The following is a 27710-nucleotide window of genomic DNA, read 5'->3' as shown; positions in this document are numbered from 1 at the left end:
GATAAGGTCTTATTCACAGGTACTGGGGGTTAAGATTTCAACATATCTTTTTGTGGGACAAAATTCAACCGATAACAGACATGAATCCTGAAACCATATGGAGCCCCTTCATCTCCAAAGAGGTGCCTGGAGGGGACTCCCTGGATTTTCAACTTGCCTTGGTTCCTGTGCTTTCCAAAGTCTACTTGGAAGGTTTTCCTTGATTCTGTGAGCTATAGCTCCATATCCTTATCATAAGCTCCTTTTCATTTTGTTTTTTTACCCTCTTAAGACACAGTTGGCCACATAAACCTACAAAAAAAAAAAAAAAAAACTCCCCCAGGGCTTCATATGCACATTATAGTTTGAAAAGCCTTGAACTATGGTACCTGAAAATATTTTGTAAGCTGTAAAGCAATAACCACATACATTATCAATACTTTATTTTCAATTGTTTCCTATGTCTTCCTGCCCAATTTCACTTACGTGTCAAAAGCAGTATCCCAAGGGCCTGGTAGAGCACTTGGCACAGTCCAAATATTTAATACAAGGCAGTGTCTGCTAACAATATACACTGATCTTAGAGGAGGAGCTCTGACCCGTGGCTGGAGAGAATATTAATAGGTACAATCTTTTCGGCAAGAAATGTGGCAATTATACCAAAACTTCTTAAATACACATAATCTTTAACCAAGTAATTCCACTCCTAAGAATTTGTTTTAAGGAAGTAATTAAGCACATGCACAAAGATTTAGCACAGCCTTATATTGGAGGAAAAAATGGAGATAATTCAAAAAAATAGGCTCAATGGAAGTAAGATAAATCATTTATATCCAAACAAGACAAAGCTCCACATTACATTAGGTATTATGGAAATATATTTATCACCAGTACACTGACCAAGGAACACTCCTGCAGTGTTATTAAAAAAAAAAAAAAAAAAGCTATTTTGCTTACCCTTCTGCCTTTTGAGACAGGAGAAGGGGTATTTATTTTCCTCTCCTTGGATGAAAACCAGGGGTAGCTTTCATGAGACATCTGGGCTCTCTTAGATCATGAAAAGTGCTCCGGACACTGCTGGTCGTTAAAAAAAAGAAAGAAAAAAGAAAAAAATCTCAGTTTGGTAATGGTTAGTCCAGTTCAATGTAATCATTAAAATGTCAATCTTTACTGAAAGTTAAAATTTCTTCTTCCTCCAGCTGTTGTTGCCATAGCCTCCCTGCAGTGCTGGTTCCTAAAGGATGGGTAGGAATTCTACAAGAGGAAAGGAAGGGGGAGGGCAGTCCAGATGGAAGGAACAGTCCCAACAAAGAGGAAGACAACAAAGGACACACCATCCTTGGTGATGCTGAGAGGAAGGGATGCCCTCACAATAGCAACACTGTTTCAGAAGCTGTGGGAACTCAACCTATTAAACTAAATAGAATTGGAAATATGCAAACGAGACTGTGTGTGTGTAAACAATCTTGTGAGCCATTGAGGGCAATGGTTTGGAAGTTAAATGGGGGCAAATTCAAATCCTAACTTTGCCATTTAGTAACTGGGTGCCCTTGGGCAATTTCCTTAAACTCCCTAAGCTTCAGTTTCCTCATCTGTAAGATGAGGAATGACTCTTAGGTTATGAGGATTAAATGAGATAATGTATGCAAAGAACTAGGCACTATACCAGGGACATAGAGAGTGCTTACAAGCGGTAATTGCTGAACGCTGCCTGGGTGAGCTAGAAAACTCTAGGTTTGAGCTCATCCCCCTCTGCCCCCAACCCCCACCTCCACCCCTACACCCACCCCCTGGGATGCCACAGTTGGAAGCAACTGTGCCATCTGCAATTTCTACTACACAGTTGATATAGCCCCATGCCAGGAACCATTTCCTTCCCAGAACCATGATGAGAGGGAGGTGGCCTTGGGAGCCACAGTGCAAGACTCAGGCCCAAACTGGGATCAGAAGGAAAAACAGACACTTCCTTCAAGTAAGCGCTTAGAAAAGACGAAGACTTTCAGAGACCAGTGGGAATTGGAGTCCACAGACCCCTTCCAGAAAGCTCTGACTTTTCTAAAGTAAAATTGGGATCTTCCTGAGATGCTGGAGATTGGGAAAGCGAGACCCAATAATGACAAATTACATTTCTCACCAGCCCACTGGGAGGAGGGGAGGAGGGCTGGGAGAGGGAGTGGATATCAAATATTTTTGAAAAATTATTCATTCTAAACAGTCCCATACCCCTCTCCTTCCCATCCAGCCTCCCATTCCCCGGAGGCAACTATTTCTAATTCTTTTTGCTCTTTCTTCTGGGTGTTAAATCTGTATCTCCATAAAGTCCGTCCTCGTTACTCAAAATTTCATATTTGTGAATTTACCTACTAGGTAAAATTTATTTGTAGCTCCAAAATCAGTACTCACTGTGCTTCTGTAGTTGGTAGCAAAAACACTGAGTCACCTCTAATGTTGTGCCCAGCAGAGGTGGAGCAAGGCAACATTTCGTCTTCTTGTTCCTGCTCTCACACAGAGATGTCCGGAGGATGGAGACTGTGGGCAGCATAGTGCGAGCAGCTCCAGCGCAGGAGCCATTAGGGCGGGGTTTGAATCTCAAATCTGGCATCTATTAGCGGGGTGGCCTCAAACCAGTCACTTAACATTTCAAAACTTGGAAAAAAATGTTTAAATAAAACCTAGCTGGGATCCCATTTTTGTGTATGTTAGGGGGGCTGGTGAATATTTATTCTATTCTATGGGCTATAATCCATTACTACCATTAAATATTTTGCTGCTCCCATTGTCCCAGACTGGCCCTTAGGAGCTCCTTGCAGGTGCCTCCCGTGTCCTTCTGACATTCTCCCTGTGGGTTTTCAAGGGCATCTTCATTGACTGGCATCACAAGGTGTTCCAGACTCATCTTGTGCTTTTCCATCCCACCTCCAGAATCAACCATCTCCTCAAGGCAGAGCAATCTTCCCGTGGTGAAAGGCTGAGTATCGAAGAGCAAACCAAAACCACGAGCAAATCCTTCAGGCCTCTGCTTGTATCACACCTGCTCATTGGCCAAACCAAAAGACATGGCCAAGACCAAAATCAAGGTGCAGGGAAGTGTACTCCACTCCAATGGGAGGAGCTACAGAGTCCCATGGTGAAAGGTATGAATGTGTAATTCCAGTGTAGACGGCATGTCAAAGTGGGGAACAACATTCCAATCTCTCACTTTGCCCTTACTTCCCGGCCTTTATTTAAAGCATACTGAACTATTTGCTGGGCTACAAAAAGTATAAACCTGAGTTGCCCTCAAAGCAACCATGCTAGCAGTTGTATCCATATTCTAAACCCAGTAGTCAGGTAGAAATATAGACAGCAGCAGACACCCATAATAATTATAATAATGTATTAATATAAATCACAATAGCATTTTGAAGGCATGCTACACATACTCGGGCTCTTTCATTTACTCTCATAATATTGCTATTATAATAAGGGTTTTCTTCATTTGCCTTCAATAGCTACTTATGCCAGCTTTGGTTTGAATAAAGTGGTAGTTTGTTTTCTCAGCCCAAATTATGGGTTCTCGGTCAACTTGGACCTCCAGCTACAGCAGACGGCCTCTCCTGGCAAAGCAGTTTCTCTCCTTACCTCTCTTGTCAGCTGGCAGACTCTGGTCTGGGTATAGCTGCTCTATCAAGACTGCTGAAAGAGCAAGAAATCATCAACATAAACCAACATTCTGAATGCTCCCCACTATTTCCCCTCTTATCACAGCCTCACCCAGCTTGCAGTGTGCATCTTCAAGAATTGTATATAGTAGTTGAAGCAAAATTTTGTAGTTGAAGCAAAATTTTGCCACTGCATAACAAGAGTCACCAGCTTTCCAGCCTGTGATGTGTGTCCCCTCCTTGCTCAAAGCCCTGCCTGCTGCACTTAGTCAATTCTACTTTTAGTGTTGTTCCTTGTAGCATCTCACTTCTGGTACCACATTCTTTGTCAGTAAGAGCTCTTAGGCACAAAGAATCCACTATGGCTAGCTTAAACAGAAAAATAATTAGGCAAGTCATCATCATCATCATCATCACAGATGACAGGGTCTTGCTCCGTCCTAGTGGACATAACCTGACAGGCCAGCAGGAGAAAGGGGCTTGGAGCTAAGCACCAAGAACAGAGTCTGAAATGATGCCATAGGACTAACACGAGAAGGGAGTCACCATTGAAGAATCTGAACTTGACTTTACTGCACCTGCTACTGCCACCCACTAGCACTGACATCACTTCTGCCTTGGGACTTTAACCTTGCAGCCTCCAGAAAACCATCGCCACTGCCACCACCACCACCATACTCATTCCTGACACCACTCACACCAGAAAAGATGGAAGCTCCAAGTACATCCCGTCTCTGCACCTCATTCACTCCCAAATTAAAGTCATGCCTAGGTGTATCTGAATGACACAGCCTAGGTCATAGGCCTGAGCCCTGGCTGCAAGCAAGGTTGGGAATTTGAGTTCTGACTTCTAGACTGGGATTAAAACATAAAGATTTCCACAAATATTAAGGAGGCCATTCCAGGGATGATGGGCAGCCATGAATATGACTGATATTTGCTACAATCATCAAGATACTTTCAAGTTAGAAAAGCAAAATGCAGAACAATATGTATAGACTACTATCACTTGCATAAGAAGCAGAAATTGTCTACATGCACAGACTATCTCTGGATGGTTTCAGAGGAAACAGGTAACTATTATCTCCAGGGAAGGGAACTCAGTAATCAAGGATGGGAGGAAGATGTAATTATCAGTGTATACTCCCTTGTACCCTTTGATTAAGAAGGATGCAATGTAAGGAAGAACAGGGGATGGAGGAGAAGAGGGAAGGAAGGAGAGAGGCACTGTGTTTCTTGCTTCTCTCATTCTCACAGGTGGGCTCCAGCACGGCCCCCAGCAAAGCTGTTTTTACTCATCTTTGCTCTTTCTCATTCAGCCCTGTAAGTACATTGAGACACACCCTTTTCACCCTGGCAAGGAGAAAACTTTAGAACTTGCCTGGGCATAGAAAGTGCTCATTATCCATCCAGTTGGGGAGGAGGGTGTAGCAATAATAGGCACATTCTGCCTCTTCGCACTGAGCAAAATGTGTTCTCTGCACATGTGAACACAGCTGCCATTTTGTATGTGCCAAAGACTCAATGCAAATAAAGATATATTTTAGGTGTCTGTTGCCATTTCTAAGTCATCAGACATCTAGCAGGTTTATAAGTTGAAAACTTAATAGAGAACTTTATATTGGGTAAATGTTCATCAAAACCATCAATCAGGAAAAAAAATTCACTTCTTTTCTCCCTCAAGCAGCTTTCTTATTCCACCTAAGTTAACTCTACAGAATTTTTAGTGAAAAGGTGCTAGAGGAAAAAATCACTTGTGCTTAACAAGTTAAAGTAGCCGAGATTTTCAAAGGCCTTTACTCATTTATCTCCCTTTTTTGTTCAGTGAATATGGAATATGGCCACATCTCTCATTCAGTCTAATCTACCCATATCCCAGACATGATGTGACTTACTTTCTTTTTATTTAAACTGAGACAGGGTCTTGCTCTGTTACCCAGGTTAGAGTGCAGTGGTGCAATCATGGCTTACTGCAGCCTTGATCTCCCAGTCTCAAGCGATCCTCCCACCTCAGCCTCCCAAGTAGCTAGGATCACAGGCGTATACCACCACACCCAGCTAATGTCTATTATTTTTTAAATTTTTTTTCTTCAACTTTTACTTTAAGTTCAGGGGTACATGTGCAGGATGTGCAGGTTTGTTACATAGTAAACATGTACCATGGTGTTCGCTGCACAGATCATTGCATACTTTTTATTATTGTTATTATTATTATTATTTTTGGTGGAGATGTGCATCTCCTTATGCTGCCTGACCTGGTCTTAAACTCCTGGGCTCAAGCAATCCTCCTGTCTTGGCCTCCTAGGTGTTGGGATTATGGGCCTGAACCACCACACCCAGTTGATTTACCTTTTTGAAGGTACTAGTTCAAAGGTGCGTGTATCAGTGTATGGGTAATTGAAAACAGGTCTCTTTTTCTTCAATATTTGCACCTTGAATGTATAAGATTTCAAAGTCAAGAGACAGAGCTTCTCTTTGTCTTCCACCCTTTTGTTTCCTGAAGCACAACTATCTGCTAACTAAATATATATATATATATATATATAAATGCCTTAAAACAGTTCTCTAGAAACTTCAGGTTATTATGAGCAACTATGAAGCTCTTATCCAATGTTTCAAATTCCATCTCAAACATCATCTCCTTTCTGAAGCCTTTTTTCATATTTCCTACCACTCCAAACACCTGGCAGAAGTAGTCACCTTCTTCAGTATTCCTTAGCATCCCTCCTACCATTCGAAGATAAAGTGTGTGCCCAGTTAATCTGAGGATTTTCAACATGTATTATGGTGTCTAGTTCACAGTAATACAGTGACTAGTGAATAAATAATCCATTGGTGATTAATATGCATGAATGAATTAAACAACAGACTCAGTGAACGCTTGTTTTTTAAGGGGGCAAAGGGTGTGCATTTTTTTAATATATATGTATAAAATTTTGAAGTTCGGAATATACTTTTTAACCCACTTCTAACCCAGGATCTTAGGGGATGGGTTGGACCTGTGTCATATGAACAACAGTAACCGTGTAATAAGTAAAACATAAAATTAAATTAAAAGCCTAGGACAGCCGGGCATGGTGGCTCACGCCTGCAATCCCAACACTTTAAGAGGCTAAAATGCGAGAATGGCTTGAGCCCAAGAGTTCGATACCGGCCTGGGCAACAAAGTGAGACTCTGTCTCCCCAAAAGATAAATTTTAAAATTAGCCAGGCGTGGTGGTGCACACCTATAGTTCCAGCTTGGGAGGCTGAGAATCACTTGAGCCTGAGACATCAAAGCTGCAGTGCGCCATGATAGTGCCACTGCACTCCGACCTGGGGGAGAGCAAGACCCTTTCTCAAAAAAAAAAGCCTAGGACACATAATACGGATGAAACTCACAAACATAATGTTGAACACAGGAAGCCAGACACGAAATAATACACATGGTCTGATTCCATTTATATAAAGTACAAAGACCAGCAAAACCCCTCTAAGGAGTTAGAAGATAGGATAATGGTTATCCTGGGCCTGGGATAGCGGGATGGGCCGGCAGCGGTGATCAAAACTGAAAGGAATAACTAAAAGGGGTCACTAAGGGGCTTCTGAGGACTGGTGATGTCCTGTTTCTTCAACTGGGCACTCTTCATACACTACTGTCTTTATATACTCTGTATACAGGTGTGTTCAGTTTGCGAAAACTCATCAACTATACATTCATGATTTGTGCTCTTATCTATATATAAGGTGTATATGTATGGGTGTATGTATATATAATACACATTTATATACACACAAGTCACTACATATAATTAAAAGTTTAAAAATTAACCTAGGCCAAGAAGAAAGCTTAAAACCAGTTGAATTCTTTAGCACAATGCAGATATTTTCAACTGAGAAGAGAAAAGCCCATGTTGGTATAAATAGATAGAGCCATAATTCAAGGTCACACATAAAATCTTGACCACAGGGTGGGCACGCTGGCTCACACCTGTAATCTCAACACTTTAGGAGGCCGAGGCAGGTGGATCATGAGGTCAAGAGATCAAGATCATCCTGGCCAACATGATGAAACCTTGTCTCTACTAAAAATACAAAAATTGTAGTCCCAACTACTCGGGAGACTGAGGCAGGAGAATCACTGGAACCTGGGAGGCGGCGGTTGCAGCAGTGAGCCGAGATCTCGCCACTGCACTCCAGCCTGGGGACAGAGCAAGACTCCACCTTAAAACAACAATATACATATGTGTGTGTGCGTGTGTGTGCATGTATTGACCACAGTCTAAGTTCTAATGGTCCATGAGCAGAGTTTTCAGAGAGCAAACGTTAAATACTTTCTACCCAGATGAGAGCAGATTTGCTCATGGTGTTAAGAGGTAGGGAAGTGGGACCAGATGACACTTCCCGTCGTCGACAAACTCTACCAAATGAAGACTTTCTGTTTCAAGTTTTTAATGATTTTATTTTAATTATAATATCCTATATTTGCCAACAGTGTTCAACTAACCTTTTTAAATGTACTTTCAAACCATAATAATTCCTGAATGTGGTAATGTTTAAGCAAAAACAGAGATTCAACTTTTACATTTTATAACTTCTTTATTAAAATTTAAGTCTTCACAAGCCTTTTAATGCAAATCGCTGAAGCCTGTATTATATTGCGTGAAATTCCTCCGTGGGATGGCAGGCATTCTATCTCTCTACCTATTTCACAGATGAGGAAACTGACATTTCCATGTCTGTTTTATTCACCACAGTATTCTGGGAGCCCAGGCCCATCCGGAGGCCTGTAGAGCAGTAAGCACTCAACAAATGTGCATTAAATGAACAAAGGAAGCTTGGGGAGGTTGTGTAAACTGCCCAGGTCACCCACCCTTCCTGGGTGGCCCCAGCCCTCTTTGAAAATAAATCCAACAACAGGAAGGCGACCGGCGGGACCGGTGGTGATCCTGAAGTGAGCCACACCAGGTGTGGCCCAGACTTCCGCATGCAGCCTGCCCTTGGGTCTCCTGGAGTCTTCCCGGGTCGGGAGCCTCAGCCTTCTGGAGACTGACATCATCCTCTTACTCAGAGACGAATCTTTTTGTTGTTGCCACCACCTCGCAGACCACAGGTGCTCCGGGGCTCTTTCTAAGGGAGACAAGCTGTTCTAGCCGGGAGGCTGGAGTCTCCTGCGCCTGGACAAACCCCGGGGTGTGAGGGATGGGTATGCCTGAAAGGAGGGGAAGTGGCGCGGCTTTAATCATCTGGGCTAGTCCCCGGCGGGCCTGGGGGAACAGGGAAACTGGAGGCTGCCTTAAAGGGGCAGGATGAGACATCGCAAGAGGAGCCGCAGATAGTGAGCGTGCGCCCCGGGTTCTCGCCGCCTTCTCACCTCAGAGCAGCCCTTCGGCCACCCTTTGCCCTTAAAAATCTGCAGACTGCGCCTCCTCTCCGCGGGAGCTAGACCTAGCAGGCCCGCGCTGGGCGTGCCCTCGCCTGCCCCGCCGCGCGCTGCCCTCAGCCGGGCCGCTGGGGGCCGTGCAGTGCACCGGGCACGCCGCGCCAGGCTGGGGGCCGGCACCGAGCCTCCGCGGGCGGTCCCAAGGCAGCTTTGCCTGCGCGCCCTGGCTCCAGCCCTCACCTGCCTCAGCCTTAGCTGAGCAGCCGCCGCCACCGAGCGCCCCCCGCTCCCCACTTCGCCAGCGCCAGCTCCTCGGTTTGGCCCGGGGTAGTTTGTAGGGACGCAGCTCTCCACGTGCGCGACTGCGAGGCTGGACACTACAGGCTCCTGGAAAGGAGGTGGGTGCTCCGGGGCTAAGGCTGGGGAGCTGGAGGTTGGGAGGCTTTGATGGGCACCAGTGGCTTCTGAGCCCCCTTACCCCCTTTCTTTCTGCAGCCTCTTGTACTCAAATGGCTATTGATTGAAAATAATTTCGTCTGGATGTGACCACCTTCTCCGGCCCTCTGCATCTGGCCGCAAAATAAACTTTCAGTTCAGCCGCAGGTGCTGCCTTAATGGGAGTAAGGGGCAGGCTTATCCACCCAACATCCTCCCCAGGATCCTGCAGAGCTGGCAAAAGACAGGTTCAGTGGCCTTCGAACACCAAGCACCTTCAGATCTTCCAGGGGAAGGGTCGGGGACTGTTTCCCCCTCATCTTTCCTCCTTCCTGCTCTCCATCCCTCCAGCCCTCCTTCCCTGCTTTCCTTTCTTTGATTTTCGGTGAAGGGCTGTTGAGTTTCACTCTGCCGGTAGCTTTGCTTCTTGTTTTGGTCTCCTTAGATGCGTTTTCCCGGCTGAAGTTTGCTGCTATCCTTAACAAGTAACAGCTTGCTGCAGACTAGACATTCACTCAAAAATGAAGGCGCAGAAAGATAGGAAAGGAATGCAGGAAAACCTGCTTGGCTAATTTTAGCCTGCATTTTGTTGTAAGGGGAATCAGCATCTATAGCCTAAATGAGTAGTGTTTTGATCACCCAGGTTAGGAAAAGAAAAGACCTTATATGGGATTGCCCCTTAAGGAATCACCTTTAAAAGTTATTTTCTTGGCCGGGCGCGGTGGCTCAAGCCTGTAATCCCAGCACTTTGGGAGGCCGAGACGGGCGGATCACGAGGTCAGGAGATCGAGACCATCCTGGCTAACACGGTGAAACCCCGTCTCTACTAAAAATACAAAAAAAAACTAGCCGGGCGAGGTGGCGGGCGCCTGTAGTCCCAGCTACTCAGGAGGCTGAGGCAGGAGAATGGCGCAAACCCGGGAGGCGGAGCTTGCAGTGAGCTGAGATCCGGCCACTGCACTCCAGCCCGGGCTACAGAGCAAGACTCCGTCTCAAAAAAAAAAAAAAAAAAGTTATTTTCTTTATATACAAAACATTTTAAATAACTAGACCTCATAATCATAGTATTTGAGAAATTGTAAGGATCATAAAGTCGAACAGTTCAGTGCCAAGTTATGAGTCTGACGATGAAAGGGTCTCTTTTTTTGTCTCTTCACTGCACAAGATTTGTGTTGATAGAAATGCTTAGTAAAGGCTACTGAGAATTGAGTTCATGTAGTTTGAGGAGTTTTCTTTCATGTTGGCATTGCAACATTATCAGAATGGTTTCCCATTGTGGTGGATAAGAGTTTGAAATAGAAAGACCTGGATTTCCGTCTGGGCTCCAGCATCTAACTTGCTTTGTGACCTCGGGCAAGTTGCTTCATCTCTCTGAGGCTGAGTTTCCTCATTTCTAAATGAGATTGCTGGGAGGATGATAAAGGGATAACAGAAGACAGGAGTTAACACAGAGCACATCATACAGTCAGTAGGTAATAAATGATACTTGAAGTTGATGATGACAGAAGCAAGCAGTTAGGCCTAATGCAGTCACTAAATGGCACTCCTCATGCACAGGGTTCTGTGTGTATCTCTGTACACGGGGAGGAGACGCATTGCCTCGTTGCATGCTTCTGACTATAAAAACATAAGGAGCAGCCGGGCATGGTGGCTCATGCCTGTAATCCCAGCACTTTGGGAGGCCAAGGCGGGTGGATCACAAGGTCAGGAGTTCAAGGCCAACCTGGCCAGCATGGCGAAACCCCGTCTCTACTAAAAATACAAAAATTAGCCCGGCATCGTGGCACACGCCTGTAATCCCCACTACTTGGGAGGGTGAGACAGAGAATTGCTCGAACCCAGGAGGCAGAGGTTGCAGTGAGCCAAGATCGTGCCACTGTACTCCAGCCTAGGCGACAGAGCAAGACCATCTCAAAAAAAAAACCAAAAACATAAGGAGCTACTTCTGAACTCTTAAATTTGATCCTCACCCATAAAATCTGTCCTAAATCTGTTCAGATTTGCAGTATTCAATTTATCTGTGTGGCGTATTTTGAGATTCTTTTATGCTTACAAATGAGTTGTTTCAAATGAACACGCAGAACAGATATGACACTGGTTGTTTAATTATTATTAAAAGTAATGTTCCTCAGATATTACCGTCATCCCTGGTTTAATATTGTTCTAAATAGGTCGAAGGGAGGAACTGAGTATAGCCACAGACCAGCAACATCTGGAGTCTGTTAAGAAATGTATGGCCTGTCCTCGACCTGCTGAATAGAATCTGCATTTTAATAGGATCCCGTAGGACACTACAGGCTCCTGGAAAGGAGGTGGGTGCTCCAGGGCTAAGGCTGGGGAGCTGGAGGTTGGGAGGCTTTGATGGGCACCAGTGGCTCCTGAGCCCCCTTACCCCCTTTCTTTCTGCAGCCTCTTGTACTCAAATGGCTAAAAATACAAAATAAAGCTCAAAAAATATCCCCCTAGGGGATCCTATTAAAATGCAGATAAATGGGGATACACCCTCAGAAGAGCCCTTTCTTAGGAGTTTGAGTGCATTGATGTTTCTCAAAAATAGGCTTTATGGAAACATGAATTTCTCATAAACTGGATTTACATAGTAAAGTGAAAAAGACTCATTATCATTTAAATAATTTTTACTTTAAATGTTTAAAACGGCCAGGAGCAGTAGCATTATTTCTGTTTAAAAATAAGAGAGAACTGACATCTCAAGTTTTATTTCAGTTCTGCCAATTTTGGATTCCCGTGTTCCTGTTACCCCCTGAAACATTTCAGTTGTAAACATTCTTTCCTGCTGGCTTCTCCAATGAGGGGGAAACTACGGGTTTGAAGTTCACACCTCCATCTGCACTTTGAAGAGTGAGCTTTTTATATCTGTTACTCCTGTTTTTAAATCTTTTGCCAAAGATGTATCCGAATACGGCCTGGCGCGGTGGCTCATGCCTGTAATCCCAGCACTTTGGGAGGCCGAGGCGGACGGATCACGAGACCATCCTGGCTAACACAGTGAAACCCTGTCTCTGCTAAAAATACAAAAAAATTAGCCTGGCTTGGTGGCAGGCGCCTGTAGCCCCAGCTACTTGGGAGGCTGAGGCAGGAGAATGGCGTGAACCTGCGAGGCGAAGCTTGCAGTGAGCCAAGATCACGCCACTGCACTCCAGCCTGGGCAACAGAACGAGACTCCATCTCAAAAAAAAGAAAAAAAAAAGATGTATCCAAATACTTAATTGGTGAATTTAGATAATCAATTTTTATATGATATAGAACAATAAGTAAATCAAATACATGGCAATAATTATTAATGACCTGTAATCTATATGCATTTAAAGTAAAACTATATATTATAATGACTGAAATAGGAATTATTTTGCTTTTTTTATTTTTTGAGCTTTATTACAAGAAGATATAAATTTTTGTAGGAGGAATATAATAATAGACATGTATTAAAGATGTTAAAGATAAGAGGCTTTAACGACATCCTTTTTAAACATCAACTTTATTGAAGTATAATTTGCATACAACAAAACATGTTGAACTATAGTATATAAAATCTGTGCATTTTATTACATGCAAATTATACCTTAATAAAACTGATTTTTTAAAAGGTAACATAGAAGATTGCCTATTGCCAGAATAGTTGAGAGAAGGGCAAAAGAAGTCAACAGAGAGAAAATGAAGATTGAAGCATTGAGTGGACAAAGAAAATACATAGCCAAGTAGTCTTGGAGGAGTGGATGAGTGGAAAAATGAAGTATATAAATTCAGATGGTTTGAGACCATTTTTATAAAACTTTTTGTCTTTAAAGTTAAGGTGCTGAATTTAATATCTGGAGCACCGGGAACCTTGCAGAGTGTTTTGAAGAGGAGGTTACAATGAAAAAACAAAACAAAAAAGAAATTTGGCTCTGCTAGTCTACTGACACGTCCCGTTTCCTTCCCATATTCCAATCTATGTCTGTCTTTGTGTTCAGCAGTCACCAGCGTCTGCCACAATGCTGTCATCCACTGACTTTACATCTGCTTCTTGGGAGCTTGTGGTCCGCGTTGACCATCCCAATGAAGAGCAGCAGAAAGACGTCACACTGAGAGTATCTGGAGACCTTCATGTCGGGGGAGTGATGCTCAAGTTAGTAGAACAGATCAGTAAGTTACTCTTGCTTTATGATTTCTCTGTATTTGAAACCCTGTCTGTTGCATCACCACTAATGGCTGGTCTAGGTTTTTCTGATCATTTATCTTATAATGGCCTGGAGAGCAATCCCCCATGCCTCATCCCAGAGGAGAGAAAGAAATAGCCCAGGCCGGGTGCCATGGCTCACACCTATAATCCCAGCACTTTGGGAGGCCGAGGTGGGAGGATCACCTGAGGTCAGGAGTTCGAGAACAGGCTGGCCAACATGGCAAAACCCCATCTCTACTAAAAATACACAAATTAGCCGGGCATGGCGGTGGATGCATGTAATCCCAGCTACTTGGAAGCCTGAGGCGGGACAATTGCTTGAACCCAGGAGGCAGAGGTTGCAGTAGGCCAAGATCGCGCCACTGCACTCCAGCTTGGGTGACAGAGCAAGACTCGGTCTCGGGGGGGAAAAAAAAACCTGAGTCTTTGGTGGCAAGCTAAAGTTCCCAGTAGCTACAATGCTGGACTTCAACAGGGATGGGACCAATCCACTGGTGACATCTAATGTGACTTTAGGTAGCTTGGCATTAGACTACTGTGTTAATTCTCTGTAAATACTTGATAGCTTAGTGATGAATTGGTGCTGAGGAGTCTTTTAACACTTATCCACCATTTACTATGCTCCCTGTTTAAACAAAGAAAGAAATTTTCAGGGTTACACTCTTCACATCAGGAGTCAATATTGTCAACCTAGAATTTAATAACATTCTATTTTCTTTGTGCTTCTTTTACCTTCTATTTAAGGCCTTAGATGCTGGCTTTTCATTTGCTCTAGCAAGATAGTTTTTTGTTGTTTGTTTTTTTCAGTAAGTCCTTATTGACATATAATATACATACAGAAAAATTCACTTATCATAAACAAGGCTTCACTTATTATAAACAGTTAAATGGATTTTACAAAGTCTTGTAACCACTCAGATCAAGAAATAGAACATCACCTGTTCCCCACCCAAGCCCCATACCCTGACCCCTCCCAGTCACTACCACCAAGGATAACCACTATCCTGACTTCTATCACCACAGGAATCATTGCTTGATTTTGAACTTTAGACAAATGAGATTACAAAGGATATACTCTTACACATCGACTTTCTTTCACTCAACATTATGTCTGTGAGATTTATCCATACTGTTGCATATTGTTTTGGTTCATTTTCATTGCCATATAATAGTCCATTGTATGGATGTGCCACAATTATTTATCCATTTACCTCTTAATGGACATTTGGTTGTTTCCATTTTCATGCACTTACAGACAGAGCTGCTATAACACCTGTCTTTCAGTGATCATTTCTGTTGGGTGGTATAACTCAGAGAAAAAAATGCTGATTAATAAGGTTTTCCAAAATAGTTGTGCCAATTTATGCTTCTACTAACAGCATTAAGAGGAGCGTTTTCTGGCCGGGCACAGTGGCTCACGCCTGTAATCCCAGCACTTTGGGAGGCCAAGGTGGGTGAATCACCTGAGGTCAGGAGTTCAAGACCAGCCTGGCCAACATGGTAAAACCCCATCTCTACTAAAAATACAAAAATTTCCTGTAATCCCAGCACTTTGGAAGGCCGAGGCGGGTGGATCACGAGGTCAGGAGTTCGAGACCAGCCTGACCAACATGGTGAACCCCTGTCTCTACAAAAAATACAAAAATTAGCTGGGCGTGGTGGTGCATGCCTGTAATCCCAGCTACTCAGGAGGCTGAGGCAGGAGAATCGCTTGAACCCGGGAGGCAGAGGTTGCAGTGAGCTGAGATTACACCACTACACTCCAGACTGGGTGACAGAGTGAGACTCCGTCTCAAAAAAATATTAGCCTGACACAGTGGCGCGCGTCTGTAATCCCAGCTACTTGGGAGGCTGAGGCAGGAGAATCACTTGAACCCAGGAGGCGGAGGTTGCTGTGGGCTGAGATCATGCCACTGCACTCCAGCCTGGGCAACAGAGGGAGGCTCCATCTCAAAAAAAAAAAAAAAAAGAGAGAGAGAGAGTTTCTAATTTGAAAAGAGAAAGAAAAAACATTTAAAGAAAAATAAGAAAACAAAGATACTGGTAGCTCTTCATTTTGCAAAATAAAAGACTAAAAATTGACTCCAATATTGATGAAGGGGAAAGATTCTATTTTAATACCAACGTTAAAGGAGGGGAAAGATTGACATTGATGCTAACATTGAGAGGGAGAAAATACTTTGACTTCAATTTAGACACTTTGGATATGGCGGTACTGATAAAGAGTTGGACATTACTGAGAAGAATGAAATGTCAATTGTACCGTACTTCTGTGTGGACTTTGATTGGAGGCTATTGCTACTCCCTTGTGACACAGTGGTATAAGGATACATTTCTATAACAGAAATAATCTTGATTAAACAAAGTCAGATGCTTTCAGCCTTCTCAGAAAGGGCCATGGCACAGAGAGATTTTAGCGAAGAGAACTTGAGCATTCATTGTGAACACGTTTATTTTTCTTTTCCTCCACAGTAGCTAAACATAAATGATGGTAAGGTTTAGTCCCTATTTTTCTTTCTTTTTTTTTTTTTTTGAGACACAGTGACAGAGTTTTGCTCTTGTTGCCCAGGCTGTAGTGCAATGGTATGACCTCAGCTCACTGCAACCTCCGCCTCCTGGTTTCAAGTGATTCTCCTGCCTCAGCCTCTGGAGTAGCTGGGATTACAGGCACCCACCACCACATCTGGCTAAGTTTTGTAATTTTAGTAGAGACAGGGTTTTGCCATGTTGGCCAGGCTGGTGTCGAACTCCTGACCTCAGGTGATCGCCTGCATCAGCCTCCCAAAGTGCTGAGATTACAGGTGTGAGCCACAGCACCCAGCCCTATCATTTTTTTTCTTTTTAAATTATTTTATCTTTAAATTTTTTATTTTATTTGATTTTTTAAGTGTTTTTTATTTTACTTCAAGTTCTGGGATACATGTGCAGAACATACAGGTTTGTTACATAGGTATACGCGTGCCATGATGGTTTGCTGTCCCATCAACCCTGTCATCTACATTAGGTATTTTCTCTTAATGCTATCCCAGTCCCTATGTTGTCCCGAGAGACTTTGGAAAGAAGCCAAAAGTTGTTGAGCCTCGGATTGTAAAAGGCCATGGGGAACTGAAGATCAGTTGTTGGTTTACATTTTCGCACACAATGAAATTGACTCTGCAACTCCAGAACCCTCCAAGCTGGGCTCTCTCTCATTTTACTTAGTTGTGTTTTCATTTTTGCAGACATATCCCAAGACTGGTCAGACTTTGCTCTTTGGTGGGAACAGAAGCATTGCTGGCTTCTGAAAACCCACTGGACCCTGGACAAATATGGGGTCCAGGCAGATGCAAAGCTTCTCTTCACCCCTCAGCATAAAATGCTGCGCCTTCGCCTGCCGAATTTGAAGATGGTGAGGTTGCGAGTCAGCTTCTCAGCTGTGGTTTTTAAAGCTGTCAGTGATATCTGCAAAATCCTGAGTAAGTACCCAGGAAGGGCCCCTGTGCCCTGTAGACTCTTGTAAAGGAAGACAGGAAAATTATGTGTGCATTCTGCCTACTTCAAGCAATTGGCTAGAGAACATTCACCTATTAGGAAGCACATGCTTAAGCCCTTCTGGGTATTGCAGCCATTTAAGTGTAGTTAAGCCAAGTAGAACATTATTGACATAAATCAGGTGCATCTCCACAAAGCTTAAAACTATTCCAAAAGAGATTTGTAAATAGACAAGATAAACCATTAAGATTGCCCTCCCCATTTATTGATCCAAGCTATACTCAAACATTTTGTACAGTATTTAAGATTAAAAAGAATTGTATTAAATACTTAATCACCATAGAGTTATGTGTCTTTATTGTTTTTGAGATAATGGTGTTCCAAAGTCTTAATTGCTTAAGACCTGGCTCAAGTAAATAACTCTGTCCACAAAAATCACTTACGAAGTGATTAAGCAGAAAAGCATACTTAATTGTGAACTTAAATCTAATTATTTACAGATTTGGTATCCTATAATTTAATAGTCATAAAGACAACACTACCCAAACCAATTTTTCTTTATAAAACTCCATAAAGGGAGGGAAACACACCATAAAGGTATTCTCATTTTATAATTTTTGAAAGTATTATAGGCATATTCATTGGTCCCAAAATCAAAAATCAACATTTGAACCCAGAATAGATAATATATAGTGATATATAGTGAGTAATCTATTTTTCCCATTAAACCATAAACTATTCACTCATTCAGCAAATATTTATTGAGCACCTACTGTGTCCCAGGCATTGTGGTGAGAGCTAGGGATATAGTAGCAATACAGAGCTAAAATCCCTGCTACCTGGAGCTTGCATTGTAGCAGGCAGAGACAGACACTAACCAATAAATGTAAATGTAACAAATTTTAACATATAAATGTAACAAGTTAAAAAAGAATATAAGAGGTTAAAAGGGGATGGATAGTACCCCCCAAAAAAGAGAAAAAGCATCAGCAGGATTGGGAATGCCAGGGTTGGGCAGTGGGGGCTGGTATGGTAGATGAAATAGGGTGAGGGCAGAAACCATTTCCTGAGCATTTCTGCATTCCTCACTCCAGTCACAATGCCTGGCACACAATAACTGTTGAGTGAACAAATGAATGGAACCTTTCATTACAGAATGTAAGTTGCAATCTTGTCCCTGGTGTGCAAATGGCAAGCATGAGGATACCTTGTGTTTTTGATAATATTCTAATGAGGATTTGAAAACAAACTAAATGATTAAATAAAATACTATATTCCACACACCACAGTGGACTGGAAGCACACATCATAGCTGAAACTAAAAACGTAAAGTTTTTTTTTTTTTTTTTTTTTTTTGAGGTGGAGTCTGGCTCTGTCGCCCAGGCTGGAGTGCAGTGGCTGGATCTCAGCTCACTGCAAGCTCCGCCTCCCGGGGTTATATCATTCTCCTGCCTCAGCCTCCAGAGTAGCTGGGACTACAGGCGCCCGCCACGTTGCCTGGCTAGTTTTTTAATTTTTTTTAGTAGAGACGGGGTTTCAACGTGTTAGCCAGGATGGTCTCGATCTCCTGACCTCGTGATCCGCCCATCTCGGCCTCCCAAAGTGCTGGGATTACAGGCTTGAGCCACCCCGACCGGCCAAGTTTTCAAATAAACAGAAGCAATCAGATGTTCTCTTTTCCTGATTATCTCTTTGTAATAGTTTTAAAGGCTCAACTTGGCATTTCTAATCATTGCATTTTATGTCTTATCAATTGAAGTGAAATCAAACGCAGCAGTTTAGTGGTTTTTCCCTTGAAGAACAGAAAAGACACAAATCTTGACCTTGAAGATAAGGTGTTTCTGTTTCATTGTTTTGCTTTTAGTGCTCACAGTGAAATTTTTTATTCATGACCGGGTTTGTGTATAAATTATGCATTTGGAATGGTCACAGGTGTGTTGCAACCTGACAGTCCTTGGCTACTGGGGAGAGTCAAGTTAAACTGCTAGGTTCAGTCTCAGCACCGAGCAGTATATGAATGAAACGATGACAGAACTTAATGGAATCAGTGCACTTACCTTCAACAAAGCTGCTCAGAGACTAAAAGTCCAAATTAATTGACTTTTACCTGGAATGATAGCCACTAGTGCAGTTAAAGGTTATTAGCAATTCTGATCAGCAATTATAAATATATTTGATTAATGGGGGAAATGGGGATTATCATAGTTTCAGTTCCCAGAAGCAGACCCTGAGATAAGGATTCAAGTACAGATAGTTCATTTGGGAAGTGATGCCAGGAAATACTGTTGGGGACAGGGAAGTAAGACTGAAAAGAGAAGAGTGTCACCAATCAGGTTACACTGCAGCAGCTGGCGACCTCTGGGAGACAGTGTAGACACAGCCTCGGGGTAAGGATGCTTATGCAGCATCCTGGACAGTCACCGAAGGCCGCTCTTGGGGAGTGTTAATTCCCTGAATATGTAGGCTGTTGCAGTGCAGACCCTGGCAAGCCATCAGAGCAAAGCCTCTGGCAGAAAGACGCATGGTCTAGATTCCACCAGAACCCAGGTGTGCTGAAATGGTGAGGACCAAGAAGAAATGGGCAGGGCATGAGGGCATCGCCACAGGGATGAAATGAGCTGATGGGCAGTGTGTAAAAGAAATACTTTCAAGATCTGTGGTCTATAAAGAAAAAAGGAAGCAGGACCCTTGTTGGTTGTTTAAAAAACTGGAAAAAGGAAAGGGAGAGGGAGCAACAAAGGCAAGTCTATTAGTTTGTTTTCATGCTGCTGATAAAGACATACCTGAGACTGGGCAATTTACAAAAGAAAGAGGTTTAATGGACTTACATTAAAGTCCCCTCCACATGGCTGGGGAGGCCTCACAATGATGGTGGAAGGCAAGGAGGAGCAAGTCACGTCTTAACATGGATGGCAGCAAGCAAAGAGAGAGCTTGTGCAGGGAAACGCCTTATAAAACCATCAGATCTCATGAGACTTATTCACTATCACGAGAACAGCACAGGAAAGACCTGCCCACATGGTTCAGTTACCTCCCACTGGGCCCCTCCCACAACACATGGGAATTCAAGATGAGATTTGGGTGAAGACACGTCCAAACCATATCAGGAAAAAAGGAGAGAGGGAGGTAAAGTTGGTGGTAAATAGGTAACAAGAATAGCATAATGCTAACTAATAATGACTGAAGCTGGGGAGCACATGAAGGGGACATTATACCATTCCTGTTGTTTTAGATACATTTGAAATATTTTTATAATAATTTTTCTAACTAGAAATTTCACTAGACTTAATCTCCCTCCACTATTTTCTCCCCCCACCTACTTTGGAGGTCTCCGTTCCCCTTTCCCCTTCTATTTCTTCAAAAGGGATGCAGTTTAGTCCCATTTACTTTTCAGAAATTTCCTTAGAAATGATTTCAAATGCACAAAATGACTCTGAGTCTTAGAAGGATTTTTCTTTTTACTTTTTCTTTTTCTTCATTTAAAAAAAATTATTTCTAGATATTAGAAGATCAGAAGAGCTTTCTTTGTTAAAGCCTTCTGGTGACTATTTTAAGAAGAAGAAGAAAAAAGATAAAAATAATAAGGAACCCATAATTGAAGATGTTCTAAACCTGGAGAGTTCTCCAACAGCCTCAGGTTCATCAGGTAAGATTTGTGACAGGTGTTTTGTTGTTTGAACGTACAGTAAAACTCAAGAGAGAAATATACCTCTCCTCCCACGCCCACCAAACAAAGGAGAAATAAAATTGCAGAACTGATGTAATGAGGAAAGGCTATCTAGTCAAGTTTAGAATTGACAGAAATGTGTTTCACACTTTTTTTCAAGCATGTTTAATAACTCATTATTTGAATTGTATATCTGATGTTGCCAATGAATGCAAAATTTTAGTACCACTGACCACAAATTTGGGATAAAAGAGTGATATTTAGAAAAAAGGTAAGTGGCTGGTCACAGTGCCTCATGCCTGTAATCCCAGCACTTTGGGAGGCTGAGGTGGGTGGATCACTTGAGCTCGGAAGTTTGAGACGAGCCTGGGCAACATGGTGAGATCCCATCTCTATTAAAAATACAAAAAATAAATAAATAAATAACCTGGGCATGGTGGTGCATGCTCGTGGTCCTAGCTACTCAGAAGGCTGAGATGGGAGGATTGCTTGAGCCCTGAGGGTGGAAGTTGCAGTGAGTCAAGATTGTGCCACTGCACTCAGCCTGGGTGACAGAGCAAGACCCTCTCCCAAAAAAAGAAAGAAAAAAGTTAAATCACTTAAATACACTTCTCTCTTCCTAATTCTATCATTGTGTGATTCTTTCCTGAATTCGATTTTTTTATGGGGTGTGCAAGAGGAGGGCAGGTGAAAATGCTGGAGAAGAAGTATCCTTTTCTTTTTATATCAAAACAATCAAATCTCTAGCTTGCTTGCAAGATTGAGGGCTTTCTTTCTTCCTTTTTTTTTTTTAGAGTCTCGCTCTGTCACCCAAGCTGGAGTGCAGTGGCACAATCTCGGCTCACTGCAGCCTCTGCCTCCTGGGCTCAAGCGATTCTTGTGCCTCAGCCTCCTGAGTAGCTGGAATTACAGTTGTGCACCATCACACTTGAATAATTTTTGTGTTTCTAGTAGAGACAGGGTTTTGCCATGTTGGCCAGGCTAGTCTCAAACTCCTGGCCTCAAGTGATCTGCCTGCCTCAGACTCCCAAAATGCTGGGATTACAGGCATAAGCCACCATACCCGGCCAAGACTGAGGGCTTTCTTGCATAGTATATTCTAATGAAAAGGACAAATTGTACAAATTAGAGCCAGCTGATTTGTAAATCATCAGCCTACTGGATTGTTAAAAGTGGCGAGTCCTGCTGTTTGTTTATGGGGCCATCTGAAACATATTGGGTACGTGCATTCTATGAGGCCTCCAGTTCTCTAATAGTACCAAGACTCCTACTGAAGTAGGAAAACTTTGAATTATTAGAAAAGAGGTGGTCTCCATTAGCCGGGTGTGGTGGCAGGTGCCTGTAACCCCAGCTACTCAGGAGGCTGAGACAGGAGAATCACTTGAACCCAGGAGGTGGAGGTTGCAGTGAGCCGGGATCACACCACAGCACTCCAACCTGGGCGACAGAGTGAGACCCCATCTCAAAAAAAAAAAAAAAAGAAAGAAAGAAAAGAGGTGGTCCCCAAGATTTGTCTGTGTTGATTTTTGTAGGCTTTTATATATTTGAGTTCCAAGGCTTTTGAGGAGCTGAATTTACAGATAAGACCATTACCTGTGTATTACTAATCTCTCTACCATCATGATCCATATTATTTCGCGGGGTTTTTTTGGTTTGTTTTTTGAGATGAAGTCTTGCTATGTTGCTCTGTCTGATCTCAAACTCCTAGGCTCAAGCAGCCTTCTGACCTCAGCCTCCCAAGTAGCTAGGATTAGATGTGGGCCACAGTGCCCAGCTTGACTTATATTATTTTAAATGGTGCCAAATTTAAAGTCAAAACTCATTTTAGTGTAAGTAATGTTAATATTTTCCTGAAGATTTCTATCCCTGGATTCTCATACCATAGTTCATACTCCCCTTGCCTTGCAGTAAGTCCTGGTTTATACAGTAAAACCATGACTCCTATATACGACCCCATCAATGGAACACCAGTGTCATCCACCATGACTTGGTTCAGTGACAGCCCTTTGACGGAACAAAACTGCAGCATCCTCGCATTCAGCCAACCCCCCGAGTCTCCGGAAGCACTTGCGGATATGTACCAGCCTCGGTCTCTGGTTGATAAAGCCAAGCTCAATGCAGGGTAAGGACACAGCTCCATTTAGTTCTCCCTGAGCTAGTGCCGACACAGTAAGAGATGGGGTGTCATGTTTCATTTTCAAGTTGGTAGGCCTAGGGATTGTACTTTATTTGCAAAAGTTAGTGCTGATTTTAGCAACAAAGGGGAAAAATTCAGCCTTTGGTCATTTCAGTATACTTAAAGTGTGCCTAAATTTACATGTTTGGGTAACTCAGTAGATTTACTCTCTGTGAATACTAATTCTTTGCCACTACAGATATGCAAAGTATATTTTATGGGATGTAGGGTAGTTAATAAGTGTGTTGGTCCCCATGGGCCAGTGGGGGAGATCCAAGGTGACCCACAAGGCTTACATTGTTTTTTGTAGAATGTCACTCTTTTCTCTCTTTTTTTTTTTTTTTTTTTTTGAGATGGAGTTTTGCTCTTATTGCCCAGGCTGGAGTGCAATGGCGCGATCTCAGCTCACTACAACCTCTGCCCCCCAGGTTCAAGCAATTCTCCTGCCTCAGCTTTCCAAGTAGCTGGGACTACAGGCATGCGCCACTATGCCCGGCTAAATTTGTATTTTTTTAGTAGAGATTGGGTTTCTCCATGTTGGTCAGGCTGGTCTCGAACTCCCGACTTCAGGTAATCTGCCCGCCTCAGCCTCCCAAAGTGCTAGGATTACAGGCATGAGCCACCGCGCCCAGCTGTTGCTGTTCTCTTTAAGTATTCTAATGAGCAAGTCCTTGAGTTCTGTTCGAAAATACACCCAAACAATTTCTGAAACTACCATTTCTGTTGTTCCCCATTGCCCACCAGATAAAGTCAAACTTGTCAACAGCATTCAACTCCCTAGAAGATATGGCCCCAGCAGGTGTCTCAGTGTCCTCCCGTGCTCTCATGGCCCCGCGCCGCCCAGGTGCACTCTCACTCTTTCTGTCACTGCCTCACCTCCAGGACCATTCCCCTTTACTGACTGGTCAGTCCCCCCCGCCCAATCACATACTGTCTCCTGCTCAAGTATTACCTTCAAGATCGGCCCCCTCCTTGTAGCTCTGTCCTGACACTTTGCTCACTCCAACATCACATCGTCCCTTTGTTATGAGGCTTGGTCTCCCCCAACAGACTGTCAGCTCCTTCAGGATGGTGATTTCATGTTGGTCATCCTCTTTCCCCAGTTTTTATTTCTCAACTCCAGACCTCTACTGTGTATTGTACAGGAACTCCTAGCCACATGTGGATGTCTAAATGTGGACTGGATTTTAAATTAATTAAAATTAAAATTACAATGTGGCACCAACAGCCACATTCAGCTGGGACCGATGCATCAGACAGCACAGATATGAATATTTCCCACATTGCAGAAAGTTCTAGACAGTAATACAGAGCTGGCATTGGGGTGAACCATCTGGTAAAAGGAGAAGTGGTGTGGGCAGTCAGGACATATGGATTCTCAAGCTGGCCCCATCCCCAGGCCTGTGAACTTTTTTGTTTGTTTGTTTGTTTTTTGTTTTTTTGAGACAGAGTCTCACTCTGTCACCTAGGCTGGAGTGCAATGGCATGATCTCAGCTCACTGCAGCCTCCACCTTCCAGGTTCAAGCAATTCTCCTGCCTGCCTCAGCCTCCCAAGTAGCTGAGACTACAGGCATGTGCCACAACGCCTGGCTAATTTTTGCATTTTCAGTAGAGACGGGATTTCACCATGTTGCCCAGGCTGGTCTCAAACTCTTGACCTCAGGTGATTCGCCCACCTTGGCCTCCCAAAGTGCTGGAATTACAGGTATGAGCCCCTGCACCCAGCTGAGGCCTGTGACCTTTAAGGATGATCTAATGTCACTCAGACTAAATCTCTTTGTCTAGAAAGATGAGGTAGTAAGAACTGCCCCAGCCCCTTCATTGGATTACTTTAGAGTATCCATGAGAAAAAAAATCTATAAAGCACTTTGAAAACTATAAGACAAAATGCTGGCTGGGCGCGGTGGCTCAAGCCTATAATCCCAGCACTTTGGGAGGCTGAGGCGGGCGGATCATGAGGTCACGAGATCGAGACCATCCTGGCTGACATGGTGAAACCCCGTCTCTACTAAAAAATACAAAAACACTAGCCGGGCGAGGTATCGGGCGCCTGTAGTCCCAGCTACTCGGGAGGCTGAGGCAGGAGAATGGCGTGAACCCGGGAGGCGGAGCTTACAGTGAGCTGAGATCCGGCCACTGCACTCCAGCCTGGGTGACAAAGTGAGACTCCGTCTCAAAAAAAAAAAAAAAAAAAAAAGACAAAATGCAAATACAAGCTATTATTATGTGCTTACTGATTTTTGGTTATACAGGTTGAGTATCCCTTATCCAAAATGCTTGAGACTAGAAGTGTTTTGGATTTCAGAATTTATTTTTTACATTTTTTAAAGTTTGGGGATATTTGCATTATACTCACCAGTTGAGCATACCTAATCCAAAATCCTGAAATTCAAAATGCTTCAGCAAGGCCAGGCACAGTGGCCCACGCCTATAATCCCAGCACTTTTGGGAGGCCAAGGCAGGCAAATCACCTGAGGTCAGGAGTTCGAGACTAGCCTGGCCAACATGGTGAAACCCCCTCTCTACTGAAAATACAAAACTTAGCTGGGCATGGTGGCAGGCATCTGTAGTCCCAGCTACTCGTGAGGCTGAGGCAAGAGAATCGCTTGAACCCGGGAGGCAGAGGCTGCAGTGAGCCGAGATTGCACCACTGCACTCCAGCCTAGGCGACAGAGCAAGACTCTGGCTCAAAAACAAAACAAAACAAAAATGCTTCAGTGAGCATTTCCTTTGAGCATCTCCTTTGAGAAACTGTCAGATTTTGGAGCATTTCAGATTTTCAAATTAGGGATACTCAGTCTGTATTACATACCCTGATTTTGTTCAAGGATATATATATATATATGTAGAATATAATATATGACATAATAATATAATGGATATATATGTAAAATTGATTGGCTTCTAAAACTCATGCTGTCGTTTTCTAGTTGGCTAGACTCCTCGCGCTCCCTTATGGAACAAGGCATCCAAGAGGATGAGCAGCTGCTGTTACGATTTAAATACTACTCTTTCTTCGACTTGAATCCTAAAGTAAGCAACTTTTTCTGTTTTGTCTTTCTCTTTTTAATATGAATGCATGGAAGTATAAAATTGAGGTGTTTGGTTATGAAAATGAGGATGAATTTATTTGTGTGATCGCCTGTTTAGCCCTGCAGGGTGAGACTGATACATGGACCCTGGTCTCTGAATTTTTATCCTTTGGTTTCTACTGGGCACAGCAAGCTGCTACGGAGTTAGCCGGAGTCTCTGGGGATCTTTGCACCTAGCGTGGCATGCACTGCCCCCTCCATTCACAGGAATGGTCAAACAAGATGAGAGCGACTCACAGAGCTGGAGTTCTTTTTTTTTTTAATTGAGACAGAGTCTTGCTCTGTCACCCAGGTTGGAGTGCAGTGGCACGATCTCGGCTCACTGCAACCTCCACCTCCCGGGTTCAAGCAATTATTTTGCCTCAGCCTCCCGAGTAGCTGGAACTACAGGCTCATGCAACCACACCCAGCTAATTTTTGTATTTTTAGTAAAGATGGGGTTTCACTATATTGGCCAGGTTGGTCTCGAACTCCTGACCACACGATCCTCCTGCCTCGGCCTCCCAAAGTGCTGGGATTACAGGCATGAGCCACTGCATCCGGCCAGAGTTCTTAATGCTGAGGAAGGAAAGGAGTTGTCAGAGGTCAGGGTTAAAGGCAGGTTCCCATGAACAAGCTGGGATCACATGATGGTGCACACAGGACTGCACTCCAGTGCTTGCTTACTCTTTGGAATTGAGGAAAAGGGATCATCTATGTAATCCCTTTTTCTTACCTGGTCACCCAGCTGGTCGCCAATTCCATTTGCACTGCACATCTCCCCCTGGAGGCTATTAGAATAACTAATGAGGAGTGAGATAAGTTCTTTGAACTTCTGCCTCGTCCTTGCTCCTGATGAGCCCGCTTGCAGAGCTGAGAGTCAGCGGTACAATGGCCCAGTGTCGACGATATGAACTGGATGACTGGTCCTCTGAGTGCGCAGGGTCCCCATGTCACAGCTCCCATCACTGTTTTGTGCTTGTTGCTCTTTTCCATTCACTGCCAGACACTTGGAGGAGCTTGCCTCGGTCAGCCTTTCTGTACAGACCCTTTCTCATCTACAGCAGCGTTTCCACCTCTCATAAGAGGCACTGTCTTCTCCTTCATCCTGACTTTAGGTCTGGTCTGCAAAGGCTCACCTCAGCTTCCACTGGTTCCCCAGCTGGCATCTTCAAAACAAACCTTGTTCCTTGTCATTTCTAAGGAGAAGTTCCTGCTCAGTCCTTGATTTGTATCCCGTGGACCAAGCTTGTGTCTGTAATGCATAAGTGAATCATGACAAAAGCGCAAATTTTGGCTTTCCTTCGATAAAATCTTCAGGAGAAATTACTGTACTGCTTCTTCTACTCAATTGGCTTAGCTTTTTTTTAAGTGTACTGTGAATTATGCAACTGTCCAGGTTTTTTTGTTTTTGTTTTTGTTTTTGCATTGTCTGCTAAAACCAAGTCCATACTTTTACGTGATTTTATTTTTAAGCCTCATTCACGACTCAACTTTAGTGTTTCCTTGCTTAACTCTTAATTTAAGCTATCCTGTTGTATGCCATCTGTTCTAATAAGCTACCTTACATTTTTTTCTGAAAATAGGTAATACATAAATAAAATATGCCCATGCATTTTCCAATTACTAAGTCAGTAATTTGGTCCTGTCTTATCTATTCAAATCTGTGCCCCATCTGTTGTTTGTTTATGTGTTTATTTATTGAGCAACTACTGTAGGCCAAGAAC

General features: G+C 43.3%; 1 protein-coding gene across 8 annotated transcripts in view; it reads left to right on the top strand.

Moving 5' to 3' along the window:
* Positions 1 to 27710, top strand: part of LOC105481544 (FERM domain containing kindlin 1) — a 64175-nt gene that overhangs the window by 1999 nt on the left and 34466 nt on the right. The window contains exons 1-7 of one of the 8 annotated variants that reach the window (XM_011741194.3): positions 9166 to 9380; positions 11589 to 11729; positions 13389 to 13560; positions 16819 to 17052; positions 20568 to 20714; positions 22644 to 22857; positions 25843 to 25945. In XM_011741194.3, coding sequence (XP_011739496.2) covers positions 13410 to 13560; positions 16819 to 17052; positions 20568 to 20714; positions 22644 to 22857; positions 25843 to 25945 — 849 coding nt within the window. In that variant the 5' untranslated portion in view covers positions 9166 to 9380; positions 11589 to 11729; positions 13389 to 13409. Of the gene's footprint in view, positions 1 to 2901; positions 3114 to 9165; positions 9381 to 11588; positions 11730 to 13388; positions 13561 to 16818; positions 17053 to 20567; positions 20715 to 22643; positions 22858 to 25842; positions 25946 to 27710 lie in introns of those variants that run through there. The other 7 variants (XM_024792788.2, XM_011741189.3, XM_071079650.1 and 4 more) reach the window with 7 other exon arrangements.

The sequence above is a fragment of the Macaca nemestrina genome, chromosome 15 (genome assembly GCF_043159975.1).
Source record: "Macaca nemestrina isolate mMacNem1 chromosome 15, mMacNem.hap1, whole genome shotgun sequence".
NCBI classification, from domain to species: Eukaryota; Metazoa; Chordata; class Mammalia; order Primates; family Cercopithecidae; genus Macaca; species Macaca nemestrina.
The sequence above is the reverse complement of the archived record's forward strand: the minus strand, read 5'-3'. Positions and strand labels throughout refer to the sequence as shown.